The sequence below is a fragment of the Corapipo altera genome, unplaced genomic scaffold, assembly GCF_003945725.1.
Source record: "Corapipo altera isolate COAL_440 unplaced genomic scaffold, ASM394572v1 62, whole genome shotgun sequence".
NCBI classification, from domain to species: domain Eukaryota; kingdom Metazoa; phylum Chordata; class Aves; order Passeriformes; family Pipridae; genus Corapipo; species Corapipo altera.
In genome coordinates, this window is record NW_020884894.1 from 10,791,783 (window position 1) to 10,808,575 (window position 16,793).

The following is a 16,793-nucleotide window of genomic DNA, read 5'->3' on the forward strand; positions in this document are numbered from 1 at the left end:
GGGGGCTGGTGCTGCCGCTGGCGCTGCTGGCCGCGCTGCAGAGCCTGTGCCGCGCCTGGCTGCCGCTGCCCCTGGGGCTGGCCCTGGCCGCCGCCGCCGCCGGGCTGCTGCTGTGGCGGGCGGCGCCCCGCGGGCTGCTGCCGGTGGCGGGCAGAGCCGTCCTTGTCACAGGTGAGTGCGGGGACACGGCCTCGACGCCCCGACGGCACCGCCTGGGCTCGGCGGGGAGCGGAGCGGGGTGTCCCGCAGGGCACCGGCGCGCTGCTGGCGGCGGGGTCCCGCTGGGGACCGGCCGCCGCTGGTAGCGCATCCCTCATCCTCCTCCACGTCCGAGCAGAGGCGGCCAGGCTGTACCTGCCCCCGAAGCAGGGAGTTGCGTTGGCCCCTCGAGTGTTGAGCACCAGTTGCAGCACGATGCTGAGAGCTGCTTCCTCTGGGAGCCCCGAGATTGGATGGGGTAGAGCCGGAGCACTGGCTTGGGACCCCCCCTCGGCTGGCCCAAAGGCTGCCCTCTCCCCCCCTCCCCTCTGAAGCCGTGCTTGTTCTTGGAAAGCTGCTCATGGCATCTCTAGAGGCTGCAACAGAGCTGGCTATCCAGGGCTGAGCATCACTGCTTCATCCAGAGCTCCATCCTGGGAGCTGCTGGGGGCAAGTAAGGCTGTTCCCCTCGCTCCGTGGGTATCCTTGGGAAATGCTGCCCAACCACTGCCTGCCTTCTCTGTGGGCTGCCTGGCCCAGAGCTCCTCCATGGGGAAGGTGGCTCCACAAGGAATGTGCTGTGCTCCCAGGCTTTGCACAGCTCTGGCTTGGTGCTGAATCTCTTTAGGATATCTTGGTATACAAATCCTTTCCCCACTCCTTCTGCCTGGCAGTGGAGCTGGAGGATGATGAAGAGAGCTGGGCTCAGCAGTGCTGTGCAGCGATGGCAGTAGGCAGGGTGAGGAGGAGGCGCTGGAGCTGGGGTGGTTGTTGCTGCAGGTGTGCCCAGAAGGTGCTGCTGGCTCTGCATGGATGCAGGGGAGAGGGAAACTTGTGGGCACAACCTTGGCAGTGCTCCCAAGGACAGGGAGCCTGCATCCTGGTGGGAATGCCTGGGCTGGGCTTGGAGACTCCTAAGTTGAAGAAGAGGGTTTAATGTTTCCTAAAAAATTGAGGCGAGAGCTGAGTCCCCCTTGCAGCTTGAAGGCTCTGTGGTACTGGTGGGAAGTGCAGGGAAGCCTCTCTGGAGGAAGAAGATTGGAGGAGCAAGGCGGTGGACGAATGAATGATTCAACTGAGTGAAGGTCAAAGCCCTTTCAGGGCAGGGCTGCCTAGGGAGGACGTCTGATAGCCATGTGCTCACAGGTGCCCTGTGGCACACCAGCTCTGGCAGCCCTGGCTCTCTGGCATTGCCTGTATAATTAGTGAGTCAGTGGCTGGAACAAGGTGTTCTTACCCCGGTGCATTGAGGTGACACCTCTGCAGTTCTGGTGTGTTTGCTCTTGGCTGTAAATACTTTGCAGTTTTACAGGTTCGAGGCACAGCCCGTGGTGCAGGATCAGTGTTTCCGTGCTGCTGCTCCACCAGGTGCCTGCCAAGGGGCAGATGCGAGGGCTGCTCTGCTGGGGATGGCATCCCTCGCTCGGGTATTTGCATGGTAATTAGCCTGATTCTTTTGCGGATTAGCTCCAGACACCTCCTGGCAGCTGGGTATTGAGTGGCTGCTGGTGTCACTGCTGGTGTCTCCTGTGGGAGCAGCCAGGGAGGATCAGCTCTGGCCTCCCTCCTCTTGCCAATGGGAAGCAAAGCCCGGCAGAGTGAGAAGTATGGAGCTGGGTGCCTGGGGATGCTGGGCATGGGTGAAGGTGTGTAAAGTCAGGGACAGAGGTTCTGCCATACTGTGTGTCATGCTGGACCTTGCAGGTCAACTGAGAAATGCCACAAAGTCCTTCCTGATGCCAGCTATGGAGTACTGCAAGTCTCAGCCTGAAAAGCTTTGGGCATCATTTCCTTGTATACACTTCTTGGCTGCTGTCTTAATCCCGCAGCAGGTTCAGTGATGCTTATCTGGAGCAAGGAAATGTGGCTATGGTGGTGTTTTATCTCCCAGTCGATGTGTCCCAGCTCTTCCAGCTGCCCACTCTCCCTGGGAACAACCCCAAGTTGAGCTCTGCATGTGATGCTCCAGCTCCATGTGCTAGTCCGGACATTGCTGGCTAAATAAAACTTAGTTTATGGGAGGGGGTGAAGGAAAACTAACTCTGCAGCTCAGTGGGAAAATAGCTGAGCAGCTGTGGAGCTGCTGCAGAGTGAAGCTGCTGACCCTGTGGTAGCAGCAGGGACTGGAAAGTTGTGGCGTTTCCCATCTGTTGCAGGTTTGCATTTTGGCTGTTGCACGTGGGACTGGGGCTTGGCTGGAGCAGGGATGGGCAGCTGCCTGCTGCCAGAGGGGAGCAAGGAATGCTGTGCTCTCTCATGGTGTGTCCCCTGGGCTAGGCAGGGATGTGTTTGTCTGGGACTGCGACCTTGGGGCTCTTGTTCTGCATCCCAATGGTCCAGCTTCTCCTAGAGCATGGCTCCGGTGGATGCAGCCTGGCTGGGGGCAGGAGGTGAGGAATGTGTTAATCCTGTCTTCCTAGAGGAGATCACAGCTGTTTGCAGGGAGGAGAATGCCCCCCTGTGCAGCGGGGGCTGGGAGAGGTCAGCCCCAGGAGGATGGTGGGGATGAGGAGGGGAGATCAGCTGCTCCAGCCTGGGATGGGAGGCAGACAGCAGCCATGTCCGTGCCTCCCTTGGTGTGCTGACCTGAGCCTGCCCCGAGCCTGACCCTGCCTTGAAAATGAGCCCACACATGGCACAGGCTTTGACCAAACGTGGGAAGCTGCAGGGACCCCAACACGCCTGTGGTGTGGGCAGGCAGGGTACGGGGAGCTGCCTGACCTGAGGCTGATCTGGCACCGGGAAGCTGCAAGGCAGCAGATACCTGGCATCCCTCTCCATGGTGTGTGACAGGGCACCCAGGGGTGCTGATCTGCTGGTTGGCACCCGTGGACCTGTGTGGTGCCAGTGGCTCACTGGGAGCTGCCTTGCTCCGAGCATCCAAGAACTGCCTTCTGTATGTGCTTCCCCCTTCCCAAATCTGAAACAGCACCACTGAGTGTCCTCAGGGCCACTGGACTCCTCAGAGCTGTGTGAGCAAAGAGGAGCAGTCTTACTCCTTCCCATTGGGAACTGATACAAAAAGCAGAGCCTGTGCAAGGGTGATGGTCTGCAAGAGCAGCCTTGGCTGGAGGTGATGAGCTGCCATTGCTTGGCCTCTCCAGATCCAGGCTGGCAGCACTTCAGTGCAAGGTTTGGCTTTGACTGGCTCAGTTTAGACGTGAGCCTAGACCATCATTTGGTCCCTGTGGTCTCACTGGATGCCTGTGAAACTCTGTGAGTCCATGCAAACCACCCAACACGACGGGGTGTAGTGCCTGGGGGTGGTGAGGGGATGGCAGGGAGCATCCCGGGGCTCCGCTGTGCAGCTGGAGCAGTGCAGGCCTCTTGCTGTTGTGTAGTTTTGCCATGTGTGACTGCTTGGGGTGGTTCTTTGGACAGTAGCCAATTGCCCAATTTACTGCAGATCCTTGGAAAAGACCAAAGGCAAACCAGCCCATAGACCCTACCTGTCTGCAGGGCTTTGCCAGGACAGAGGGACAGCAGGAGTTGTGTTGCAAGGCATCGGTTTGTACACTTCAGCTTGGATGAGAAGTTGAAACTAGTGAACTGTTGCTCTGTCTGTGATGGCTGCACCTGAATTAGTTCTGAAATAACCCAAAACATCAGGGTGGCTACCTGAGGGAGATAATTTGGGTCTCTTGCATCCTTGCTCCTCCTTGGTGCAGCCTATGAAGCCAGGAGCACCTGCAGATTGGTCTGTCTTGCCACAAATCATCTCTGTGAGCAAAACTGGTTGGCAGGTCAGGCTGCCCAGACCCAAACCAGCCCTGTTCTCCTCTCTTCTCCTTCCTGCCGCAGGGGAAGCGTGGTTTTCCTGGGGAGGTGCTCTCCTTACGATCGCATGCCCCATTAACAATCTGAAATGGGTCAGAGCTTCAGATCATGTTCAAGGTTAACAGAGGTTTTGCAACTTGATCACAGCCAAGCGGCACTTCAGCATTTCCCATGGACTCCACAGATGTTGAAGCATCTGGTGACTGCAGCAGGACAGAGTGATTCAATCCAGATGTTGGGACTCTCGCTTTCTGCTGCGAAGGTAAATGACTTTCCGTGGTAAAAGAGCAGCATTGCTCCTGTCTGGACTTTGATGTTGTCTTAGATCTATTTTCCAGCTAAAAATGTGATTGAGAGGTGCTGGGGGAGAGGGTCAAGGCTTTGGGGCTGGCTCTGGGATGGGCACCTCTGTGCCAGGGCACGGCTGGAGCACTGGCACAGCACGATCACAGCCTGTGTTTGGTGCTGAGCCCGCCAGCAGCCTCACCATGAGAAAAGCTTCATGCAAAGGTGCTGCAGTTCTCCACAGGTGACTTCCACTCTGCTTCTGGAGCCAGTGAACCAGCTCAGAGGTACCCGGGGGGTCTTTCCCCAGGCTCAGTGGAGGGGGGTTGGAACTGGGTGATCTTTAAGGTCCCTGCCAACCCAAACCATTCTGTGATTCTATATGTGCAGGCTGGAAATCAGCTTATTTCCCTGAAATCGCTCTGATTTTTCCAGAATCTATTAAAAATTAACAGCAGAGACAACTGCTCCCTCCAAGCTGAGGGGTGGGACAGGACCAAAATCAAACACCCTTTTGCTGCTGGTGTTTGGGAGCAGAGCAGGAAAGCTGCTTTCTCTCCTTCTCTTTGCAGGGCTGAAGCTTTCCCCCCACTTTGTCAGCAGCCCTCCATGGATTTAGGACTCTTCTTCCCCTTCTGAGGTTTCTTCAGAAATAGACACCTACCCCTGCCCACCACAGGCATGTGGTTTGATAAGCTCAGCTTTTTCTCACTTAGCTATAAAATAAGCCCTTTCAAAGCCCGCTTGTGACACAGACCTGTCGGGGTGGGGTTTTTTATCACCGTTAACCAAAAATGATGAGCACAGCTAATTAGGAGGGAAAACGCATTGAGGTTTCATACTGTGGGAGACCAGAGCTGGTAGAGAAACCCAAGCTGGCTTGATTAGCCCTCGGGGTTATGCGGGGACATGAGAGCAACAAAGCAGAGACTTCCCTGCCGAAATGAGATTGTCAGATGGGAACGGATGCTTTCGGAAGGAGAGAAGTGTAGGCAGTTGCTGCCCTCTAGTCCAATGAGCAGCACATCTTTAATGAGGCCTGGGATTGTGTTACCCACTGTTGAGTCTAGCTCCCCTCAGGCCGGGATCTGGTTACAGAAGAGCCTGTTGCTGCTTTCACTATGAGTAGCACAGGGGTGGTGGGCTTGCCCAGCCAGGGTTTTGTTTGAGCAGGGATACGGTGAGGGGGCTCTTCAAGGTGTTTCCACCAAACCTGGGCAAGCATTTGCCTTCTCACTGTAGTCTTCTTTCAGTGCTGGTCTAAAACTCTAGCTGGAGGGCTTTTTTCCCTAGAAGGAAAGGCTGCAGGGCTTTTGTGCCTCTTCACCTGACGCCCCTCCTGCAATAACATATCTGAGATACTGCTGTGGAGCCCCCAGGGCCAGGCTGGATGGGGCTTGGAGCAACCTGGGCTAGTGAGAGGGTGGTTGGAAGTGAATGATCCCAGTGAATGGTGAGGTGGGAAATGCCCCAGGTTGTTGCCCTCATGCTTCCAGTGCATTGCTATAGGTGTGGTTTGGGACCTCTTATTTTTAACCTCTCCAGCACCTGTCTGTTACTCCCTTTTCCACTCCCCCCTGGCTACTGTGGCACATCCACCCTATCCAGTCCCCATTCTTCTGTCCCAGCTCGTGCATGCTTCCATGTGCAACATATCACTTCTGCTTCCTTCTCCCCTGGAGAGCTGCCAGCCCTTGAGCTTTATCAGCTTCCCCCTGGGAGCTGGCTTCCCTGTCACACATGGTGCTGTCCTGGGATTTGCTGGCTCTAAGGCTGTAATCTTGAAAAGCAGTTTTTGGCTTTACAGGCTTTGTGGCGGCGCTTCCTCTTGCCGGGTGGTTGACCCTGTGGAGCCAGATGGTGGGTGACTCCCAGGCAGGCTGGGAATGGAGAGGAGGGATGGGCTGGTGAGCTGAGGTGCCTGCCCTGGTTTCTTCTGTGGTGTCTTTGAATGTCTGGCCTCTCAGAATTGTAGAATCTCTGAATGGTTTGGGTTGGAAAGGACCTTAAAGACCATCTTGTTCCAACCCCCTGCCACAGGCAGGGACACCTTCCACTATCCCAGGTTGCTCCAAGCCCCATCCAACCTGGCCTTGGACACTTCCAGGGATGGGGCAGCCACAGCTTCTCTGGGCAACCTGTACCAGGGCCTCACCCCTCTCTGAGTACCCACTGTGACCAGTGCTGCTTCTTCTCCAGGATCCTGGTTACCAGATGGAGACAAGCTCTAACCTGGGGTGTGCAGCCATCCTGTGGTGACTTCTGCCCCTGCTTCAGCTGGTGTGCTGGGCTCTACCTAAACTGAAGGGCACTTGTGGGTGCTGCATTGCCTGGGTCAGCATGACTGTGTCCAAGCACATCAGCCTGGAGGGCCACCTTCATGCATTTTGGGGACAATGCACCAAAATAGTCTTATGATACTGAAACTCTGACTCTGAAGAGCTACTGAGAGCTGCAGGTGGAGGGTGAGGAGGGGACAGCTTGAACTGAGTATGGGAAGGGCTGGTGTGGCTTGAGGTGGGCATGGAGTACAGCTCTGAGACTGGGGGCTTAAATTGCTCAAGTGTTTTGCTCCACTTCTAAAAAAAAAAAAAAAGTCCCATGGATCTGGAAGCTACAAGAGAAAATAGTTGGTGCAGCTGAAGAGCCCATCATGATGTGGGGATGGGCAGGGCTTGCACCAGTTTTTCTGCTTGCCTGGGCTTGTGGCATGTGGTGGGAGTTTATTCTTGTAATAAGGAGAGGGATGAGATGGTACCTTACAAGCAAAGTAGAATTTCATCACCAAAATACTCCTGAACTGGTAGAGCTCCATTGAAACCACTGTAGCCTTATTGTGGTGCTACAGTCTCTGAGCTGCTTGACATGGGGATCCCCTGGGCTGGCTCTGGAGCTGCTGCTTTGGTCAGCACTGTCTCAGCATGGCCTTGTCCCTGCTGGCATCACCTGTGACTTGTCCACAGTGCTGGGGGGGCTTTGTCACTCTGTCCTGGGTGGCACTTTGGGGCTGTTCCATGGCTGACCCGACCCACCACACGGCCAGAGATTCTCCTGGTCCTGCAGTGGCTGTGGTGCTTTGCTGTCCTGGTGAGAAAAACCTTTCCTGAGATGTCCCAGGGTGGTGATGGCTCATGGTGATCCATGTAGAAGAGCTGGTCTTCCCTTCAGCTGCTTGTGGATGGCTTAGACCTGCCTGTAGCAGACCCAGCTCCAGCCTGCTGGGAGTCCCTGGAGAGCCCTTTTGCAGCCCAGCAGGTGCCCCAGCCAGGGCTTTGCTGCCATCACCTTGTTCCCTGGGAGCATCTCCAGTGCCACATCCCAGCCATGGCTGGTGGAGCTTTCCAGCTTCCCAGCCTGGCTCCCAGCCTGTCCAAGAGCCCAGGTGGATATGTTAGCAGTGCTGGCTTGGCATTGGCACCAGTCTGGTCGAGCTGTCCCTGGGCCGTGGATGTCCTTCCCAGTGACAGCTCTTCCTGATGGATGGCTTTAGCAGCTTGTCAGCTCTATGTTCCCAGTTCACAGTGTTCCCTCTGAAGGTGATTATTAACCCGGTTATCACCAAAGCTCTTCACGACTTCCTCTTCTCAGAGGGACATCCATCCATCTCAGATTATCTCCGATGTACCAGCTGAGCCAGCTGATGTCAGCCCTGCTGTCTTATCTTGCTCATCCCTGCCCAAGGGAAGCTCAAATCCTTGATGTGAGAGTCCTGGCACAGCTTTTGGGGAGAGGATCTCCCCTCAGTGGAGATGGTGGCTGCCGGAAGATGCCGTCCAGCCCCGGGTGCAGCGAGCAGCTGCTTCTAGGAAATTCCTGTGCCCCTTTTCTGTGAAGCACCACAGCAGTGCTGCTGGTGACACTTCCTCCACCCTGCCTGCTTGTGAGCCCAGGGTCGCTCCTCAGCAGCAGCAGCATTACTGCCCAGCCAGGGCTGGGTTATCTCTGGGTTACCTCCGGGATCTCAACCTCCTCGGCATCCCACCAGGCACTGGCCTTGTGCAGGGGGAGGTGTCTGGGCTCACTCCTGTCCTGGCTGCCCCAGGGCACTAACAAGCTCCTGCCTTCATTAGCCCCACTGGTTGAAAGCAGCATCTGCTGCTCACAGCTTTGGTGGGAGATAAGGCGTGTGGGTGGCTTTTAGTGACAGTGCCGGGGTGGGCTCTCGACACTGATTTATCTCCCAGCTGCTCGTGTGCCATTGGGTTGCCAATGTTGATGCACCAGCTCCCAAGAAATGGGCTTTAATTCAGGAGCTGTGGGTGCATCCACACTGGCCGCGGGGCTCCTCATCATCTCTGCCTGGCTGCACTGGTTGTCTAGGCAGAAAATCAGATTTCCCCCCATTCTCTTGTTTTTTTAAGTGGAAGATAACTTCCCAGGTGGAGGGGATGGCGTGTGAGGCTCCAGGAACACTTGGCTAATCTGCTGTAATTCACACCATCTGGCTATTGTCCCTGGCACAGGGAGGGGGTAGGTTGCTCATATTCTCCCTGTAGGGATGGATGGACATCCCCACCTCTGCCTTCAGCCTTGGTCATGGGTCTCCCTGGGGGGGCTGAGGGTCTGTGTGACCCCTGCTGTGCCCCATAGGACCTGCTGGAGGGATGTGGATGTGGCTTTTTATCCTGGGCTATGGAAACCATCACCAATCTCAATCCAGGTGCCTGTGCCAACTGTACCATGCAGGAGGGGTCCTGGGGGAGCAGGGGGCAGTGTGTGCCCTCCTTGGCTGAGGTCCTGCCTGGAAAGGAGGATGAGGCTTTGCACAGATGCCCACCCAGGTTGCTCGTGTGGGGGGCTTCTGCATTGTCCACTTGCTGGGAATTTGGAGATGGGATTTGGATCATCCCTGAAGGCATCTCCTGGCTTTAATTTAATTTAATTAGGCTTGTGGCGTCCTGAATCCGGGTGCTGAGGACCAGCAGCCCAGCCCTGTATCCATCTGCCTGTGCCTGGGCAGGGGGGCTGCTCCCAGGGGGCTCTGTGGGGAGTGGGGACATGGAATGCTGCGAAGCAATGAGAGCCACTGGCTGGAGTGGGGGTTCCTGTGGACAGTGATGCCACTGGCTGTGATGGGTGAGGGGCTGTGGGTGCCCCTGCCCAGCTCCACTCTCCTGGAAGGACCTCGGCTGTGGGAGGTGGTGGCCAATGTCTAGCTGGGGAGGCTGTGGCCAGTGGGTGGCCATGGTGGCTCAGCTGCTGTGGGCACAAGTGCTCCTGCCTTCCCCTCCCTACCTCTCCTGTGTCCTGCCAAGAATTTGTTCCTTCTTGCTCAGGGCTGACATCACCCCTTTATCGCTCCTTGCTCCAAATGTTCGCAGCATCCGGGAGGTGTTGGCCACAGGGCCTTGCCCTGCCCACGCAGGATGGTGCCGGGCATTTCATCCTGCCTGGACCTGCACTGGGCAGGGAGCCCCTCCCTGAGTCCCTTTTGGGAACAGCCATCCCCTCTGGTGGCACCATCCCTGCTTGGTGCCACCTCAGCCTGGGCTTCCCCATCCATCCCAGGATGGAGCAGAGATGAACAGTCCCAAGTAGCTGAGTTGGGATGAGTCCCTGCTCAGGTGCCCAGCTGAGCCTCCCTGCAGTGTTGCCTGGCTAAATCCCATCCTGTGCCCAGAGAAGCTGGATCCAAGGTGGTGGTGAACCCTGTCAGGGCCAGAAGGCCATGTGTCGCTCGGCATCCCAGGCAGGATTTGAGCACAAGCCTATAAAAACAAGGCTCAGCATATTAAATCATTTGGCATTGGTACTCCAGCTCCCTTCCAGTTGATGGTGTCTGTGAGCATGGCACCATCCCGGGGCTGGGAGGCTGCTGAGTGGTGACAGCTCCATCTTGGTGAGGCATCTTGGGCAGGGTGTTGGGACACACAGCCCTAAAGCTCTGGGTGGGAGGTGAGATTGATGTCCTGGGATTTGGGGAACAGCAGGGGGCACCCAGACGATGGCCTGCAGAGCTGGGGAGGGGGTGATGCTGCCGACGGGTGCCTGGTGAGCAGCCCCTGGGGCTGCTGACTGCCCACACTGCCAGGATAACCCTGGGAGAGCTGGTCCATCTCAGGAATGCTCAGCCCTGGGGCAATCTCTCTTCAGCTTCCACACTGAGGTCCCAGGATGGGGTGGCTGTGGAGAGAGCAGCTCCAGGGAGCTGCTGCTGTGCCCAGGAGCCCACCAGGCTCTGGGCAGCTTCACGGCCACATGGAAATTCCTCAGCCAAGCTGTGCTTTGCACTGCTGAGGTTTTGCAGGTCTCCCTGGTCCTCTCCCACTGTGTGTGGCTCGGGGATGAGGATGCACAGCTCGTGGTTCAGGGATGAGGGTGCTCTGCTTATGGCTTGGGGATGAGGATGCACAGCTCGTGGCCTGAGGGTGAGGATGTACACAGCTCGTGGCTTGGTGATGAAGATGCTCAGCTTGGAGCTCAGGGATTAAGGTGCACAGACTGCACTTCCACAGCTCAGGGATGAGGCTGCGCAGCTCAGGGCTCGGGGATGAGGACTCACAGCTCACATCTCGGGAGAGGAAGCCACTCCTATGTTTCATTGGGATGAGCAGCGCTGCAGACCTGTGCCCCCAGCCCTCCATCAGGTGCTGTGCTGGCAGGGGCAGGGGGTGGTTGTGGTTTGGCAGCTCCCAGGCCGTAGCCGTGTTATTGCCCGTCTCTGCTCCGCTCAGCGAACTGCGGCGCTGATGTTGAGCAGTGTCTGCACGTGGGGGCCTCGGTGCTGGTGCAGGAGCAGGGTGAATACCTGAGACAGCCAAACGTCAGTGTGGTGCCGTGCCCGACTCACCTGAAAGAAACGTGTCCACACCAAACCGGGACTGCGGCTTCAGCCGGCTCCTGTCGGCGAGGAAGCACAGGCGGTGCAGGCAGGCTGGGTTGCCAGGCTGGCACAGCTCGACCCCTGCAGTGGCTCTGCTGTCACTGGAGAAGGGCACGATGCCGTGGGGTCAGTCCTCTTTGCCCTCCCTGCACGGCCGGGAGGGCACCCCAATGGCAATGCCGGAGGCCAAACTTTTTTGCTTGCTCAAGATAAGTAAAGCCAGGGCTTCTCATGCCAAAGTCCCAGTGGAGGCTGGTGTGTCCCGCTCCTGGGGGAGCCGCTGCAGTGTCTGGAGCTTCTGCAAAGTCCTCAGGAGTTGCTGCTGACCCGCTGCTCCGGCAAAATGCCGGCCGGCCCCTGGTGCGGGAGTTTGCCCCAGCTTGCCGAGCCTGCGGAGCGCTGCTGGATTTTGCAAACTGGACTCAGGCTCTCTTCTGCTCCTGCTACAGCAAAAGCCTCTCTCTGCTGGCCCAGGGTCTCTGGGGATGCCATGGGGGGTTTCAAGGCACCTGCTGTCCTCTGCTGCGCTCCCTGTGCTGGGCTTCTCCTGTGCTCGGTCTGACCATGTCCCTCCCGCCGGCACAACTGCAAAACCAGTTGGCGAGCTGGGAGCTGGGGCGGGAGGAACTGGCGCCGGCATCTCCTCGTGATGCAGCATCCTGGGAGGGCGGCGAGCCCAGCGCCAGCCTCGCCGGGGCCGCACAGACTGGCCGGCTCCAGCGATCCCGGTGGGGCTGAGCCAGCGGTGACGGCTCCTGTGCCAGCTCCAGCATGGCCAGCAGCTCGTGTGCTGGTGGCCATGGGGAGCGAGCAGGCCCCGGGCAAGCTGCCATGCTTTGGGGCCACGTGTTATGGGCCCGGGGGTTTCATTGTCCTTCCCTGCACTTTTGGCCAGGCCTAAGCACAGCAGATGTGGAGCTGAGCAGCGTCGGAGACCTTAAATAACACCAGAGCATCCTCACCCTCCTGGCCCCGGGCCTCCTGCCAGCCTCCCAGGAGTTTTTTTTTTGTCTGTGTGAATAAATTAGAACTTCCGAAACAAACCCTCTGACCGCCCTCCTCCTCTAAGGCAAAACAAATCCTGCCTGGCTTGGACAGCACGTGGCCGTGTTTGCTCCCTCCTTGCCAGACTTGCCTGAAACAATCTGGCGAACTTGTCTCTCTCAGGTTTTGGGGATGTTTCCTGGGGTTTTGAGGCTCATTTGGTGATAGGAAACTTCATGTTTGGACTGGAAGCTTTTCCTGCTGGCTGCATGGGAGCAGCACAGGTAACCGTGTCCCATCAGCTGCGTCATGGTGAGGCCGTGGCCACGAGCACTTTTATTTTTAAACCTTATCTTTATTGCAGTTTTCTCCTGCACTGCTGGGAAAGGTGAAATGCACCTTATCTGTTTGGCTGCTGGCAGCATGAGCTGTTCCTGGGGAGAGGAGAGGTGGAAGGTGCTGCTCCGGCAGCACCTTGAGCATTCCCTGCGGCACCAGGGTGTTGGGGGTGATGCGGGGGCAATGCCAGGGGTGATGCTGAGCCAGCCTGGCACTCATCCATGATGGATGCTGGGTGTTGCATGGGAAAAGGAGGTCCCTGCAGCCCCTTCCTGCCAGCTGAGCACCTCCGGGGTGTGTTATCACTCTGGCCTCTGGCCACGGGCTTAATTATGGGTTTCTGACGCAGCAATAAAGTAAAGCTCTAAAGTTGGGGACTGGCCCAGAGCCGCTGAGCTGATGGCTTAGCTGGCACCCGAAGAGCTGGAAGTGCCCTTATGGGGGTGTGTAAGCTGGGGGGCAGCCAGTCCCTGTGCCCCCCTGAGGCTGGTGGGAGGGGTGCTGGGATCTCGTGGGGTGACAGTCCCCAGGGCCACGGTTGCATCCATCCCAGGGTGGCTCCTGCACAGGGGCCCTTCTCAGGCATGTCCTAAGGAGCACCCGAGGGTGCCAGGCAGGAGGGTGCAGGGCCATGGGGCTGCCCCTGCAGCGCTCCCCTGTTAATGGTTAATGTGCCTGGGCAGCGGTTGTGGCACAGACTCCCCGAGCTATCAGCGCTGCCATCGGCCCCGGGAACAGCCTGTACTTTGCTGCCGCTGTTTGTTTGCATCCCGGCCGCTCCACCCTGGCCACTGGCCTTGTCACCGCCCCAGAGCGCCCAGCTCCCACCCGGGCTGTCCCCCAGCCACCCCGATGGTGGCTCTGCGGGTGACAGTGTCACCTGTGGTGCCCGTTTGAGGCGAAATGGAGGAAATGAGGCTGGGACCGGGTATGGAGCACCCAGTGCCCTCCAGAGAAGGACATCCCGGTCGGATGCTCCCCTGAAGGATGCAGGGTGACAGGAGCAGAGCAAAATCCCTTTTCCCCCACACTTTCTAATCTCCTCATCCCCCAGCCAGGCGAGGAGGTGCTCCGCCTCTTGGTCACTATTTCTGAGAGGCGAAAAGCATTCTGCAAAAGGCAGCATCTCCCACGGAGCCTTATGCCAGCTCTGAAAGGTGCTTGATGGAGCTTTCAGAGGCTATTTTGGGGGCTGACGGCTCCCACCCCGCACCGCTGCAGGGCTCTGGGCTGTGCCGGTGCCTTGCTGGTGCCTGCGGGTTTGCCTGCACCTTCAATTAGGGAGGCGCTCGGGGCGATGGGGTTGCAGATAAGGGAATGTTTTTTCCGCAACAGAGAGAAAACAGCAGCTCCCCGACCTGCAAATGCCCCAGGGCAAGGTCATGTCCTGGTGGGGCAGGACTTGCAGCAGGGTGACAGCCGAGACTGTCCCCAGGCAAGGGGAACTGCTACTGGGGTGGAGGTTTGGTCCCTGACGTTGGGGATGGAGAGGCAGAGCTAGGGGGTCTCTGGGGGCTGGGGTCAGATGATGGCTGTCACTGGCCACTGCAAGGCTCCTGTCTCTTTCAGGATGTGACTCGGGCTTTGGGCAGGCGACAGCCCGGCATTTGGACACCATGGGCTTTCGGGTGTTCGCCAGCGTGCTGGACCTGCAGAGTCCTGGTGCCCAGGAGCTGCGCCAGAGCTGCTCGGCGAGGCTGACGCTGCTGCAGATGGACCTGACCAAGCCGGACGACATCCAGCATGTCCTGCAGCACATCCAGGCCCACACCAACAGCACAGGTAGGAGCCCTTGGTGGCCCCCCAGGACCCCTCACAGCTCCCTGGGACCTCAGCCTGCAGCCAGTGTGGCAGTGCCAAGCCTCCATGTGCCCCCACAGTGGGCTGCATCCCTGCAGGCACCCGCGCCAACAGCCTCTGCTGGAAGCCCTTGTCCTGGGGCACCCTGCAATTCCCCCGTGGGACCCTCATGCGCTTGGGGAGCAGCTGGGATTCCCGGGGTGGGGGTCCCCACTCAGATCACCTTCTCAAGCACCCCGTCCCTGCAGGACTCTGGGGCCTGGTGAACAACGCTGGCTTCAACGACACCATCGCCGACGCCGAGCTCTCGCCGCTGGGCAAGTTTCGCGCCTGCATGGAGGTGAATTTCTTTGGCTCCCTGGAGCTCACCAAGGGGCTGCTGCCCCTGCTCCGCTCCGCTGGCGGCCGCATCGTCACCGTCAGCAGCCCTGCAGGTGAGCAGCCCCCCTCCAGCCTGGGCACCCCCGATCGAGCACCTCCGTGGTGTGGGTGTGGCTCCCACCTCCTGGGCACCTCCCTGTTCCCAGCCAGCTGCATCAGACTGGCCCCAGGCACCGTAGGATGAGCTGGTGGTATTGCTGAGCCCCACAGGGGGCACAGGGAAATGGGGAGCTGGAGGGCCTGGGGACAGGCAGCCCAGTTACAGACAGCACAGGCAACCCCAAACCCAGCTGCCACATACCTCCACCATGGACAACAGCCCCGGCCAAGGTGGGAAACCAGCCTCCTCTTCCACCCCTCCCCCTAAAGTTTTCTTCCCATTAAAACATATTAATCCTCCACTGGGGATGATAATCTTAAGATCTGGCTGTATAGGGAGGTAAAACCACTTTCCTCTTCCCACCCTACTTTTCCCCCCCATTAAAACATTAATTTGAATCTACTCTCAGTTGTTTTCTCAGCAAATCAAACCCTAAGCCCTCTCTGTGCACAGAGGTCGGGGGCACAGCCCAACACAAGCCACCCCATGCCCCCTCCCCGGTCCCTGCCTACCCCCTGGCCATGCAGGCACCTCCCTGAGCACCCTCTCACTCATCCCTTCCCTCCTGCCAGGAGACATGCCCTTCCCCTGCCTGGCAGCTTATGGGGCCTCGAAGGCAGCCCTCAGCCTGCTCATGGACACGTTCCGCAGCGAGCTCCAGCCCTGGGGGGTCAAAGTCAGCCTCATCCTGCCCGGCTACTACAAAACAGGTAAGAGGGTTTTTGTTCACTGCCTGAGCCCCACAGGCAACGGGCAGCTATTCCAGGGAGGCAGGAGATGGAGCAATGGGATGAGCAGCTGGTAGTCCAGGATGCAGCTTCTGAGCATCTCCAGCCACCTCCCTGGGGACAGTGGCTACCCTGTGGGCGTTGGGCTCTGGTGGATGGGAAACAGGGTCAGGATCAAGTCCTGCCAGCAGATTCGATGGCACCAGGGCTGGTTGAAGCAGCTCAGCCACATTTATGGTAGCACCATCCTCACTGCAGGCAGTCTGACACCTCTGGTCGAGTCCGGCGCTACCAAGAGCCACCATGGTGCTCCCACTGCACCTCCCTTGTGGCAGATCTTTGCCAGAGTTTCAGCAGGACCTTGTCAGGAGGCTGAGAGGGGACTGGGGCTGCTGGCACCCCTGGCAGGGGGGCTGGAGGAGGAGGGGCCACACAGCTCACAGGGGGACCATGTCCTTGCAGGGACGACGTGCGACCCAGCCTTCTGGAACCTGCAGAAGCAGCGGCTGTTGGCCAGCCTGCCCCAGGAGCTGCTGCAGGCCTACGGCGAGGACTACGTGGAGGAGATCAACCACCAGTTCATCCAGTTCATGAAGGTGGCGGTGGAGGACCTGAGCGCGGTGGTGAACAGCATCACGGACGGGCTCCTGGCTGCCAACCCAGCCGTGCGCTACTACCCAGGGCAGGGCCTTGGGCTCATGTATTTCATACACCGCTACCTGCCCTATTTTGTCCGAGACTTGTTCCTGAAAGGATTCTTCATCAACCCCAAGCTGCCGCGAGCGCTGCGGCGGGAGCACCACAACGATGTGAAGAAGGCCTGACCTCGGCCCGCGCGTGGCCTCTCCCGGGATTTCCAGGCGCGCCGGCCCCCGAGGCAGCGCCCTCCTGCACCGCGGGGGGAACAATCAGCACTAGACGTTAAAAACCAAATTTCTTTCCGAAATCAGGTAGATCTATTTTCTATTGTGCGAGAATCAACATTTTCTAGAGACCTTGGTTTTTTGTATTTTTTCTAACCGTGCATCCTCCAAGGGGCCCATCCCTGCCTGACTGAGCAGCTCCGCAGGCTGGGATGTACCTCGGGCATTTCCTCAGCTACCCACCATCTTCCATACTGCTCTCAGAGCTGTTCGTCTCCGTCACCCCTTGGCTGGGTCAGGGCTGGGACCCTGTGGCTGCTGCCTCCCTGCCACTCATTACACACTCCATGTGCTCCCGGCGAGCGCAGGGGCCGAGGCCGGGCTGCCAGTGCTGCAGAGCTCTCCACGAGGTGAACCACGTGATTGTCACTTTTTCAATAAAGCCATTCTTGATATTCCAGCAGGTTCTGGCTGTCTCCTTCCGCAGTGCAGCGCTGTGATGCTGGTCAGGGATG

At 58.3% G+C, this 16,793-nt stretch overlaps 1 protein-coding gene across 1 annotated transcript; it reads left to right on the plus strand.

Moving 5' to 3' along the window:
• Positions 1–2: 2 nt before the first annotated feature.
• Positions 3–16,741, plus strand: HSD11B2 (hydroxysteroid 11-beta dehydrogenase 2; the record flags this gene model as incomplete). Its single annotated transcript, XM_027646968.1, has 5 exons — positions 3–171; positions 13,976–14,188; positions 14,455–14,640; positions 15,260–15,397; positions 15,878–16,741. Coding segments are annotated over 5 exons (1,068 nt in total), but the record flags the coding sequence as incomplete, so codon positions are not given.
• Between the last annotated feature and the right edge of the window lie 52 nt (positions 16,742–16,793).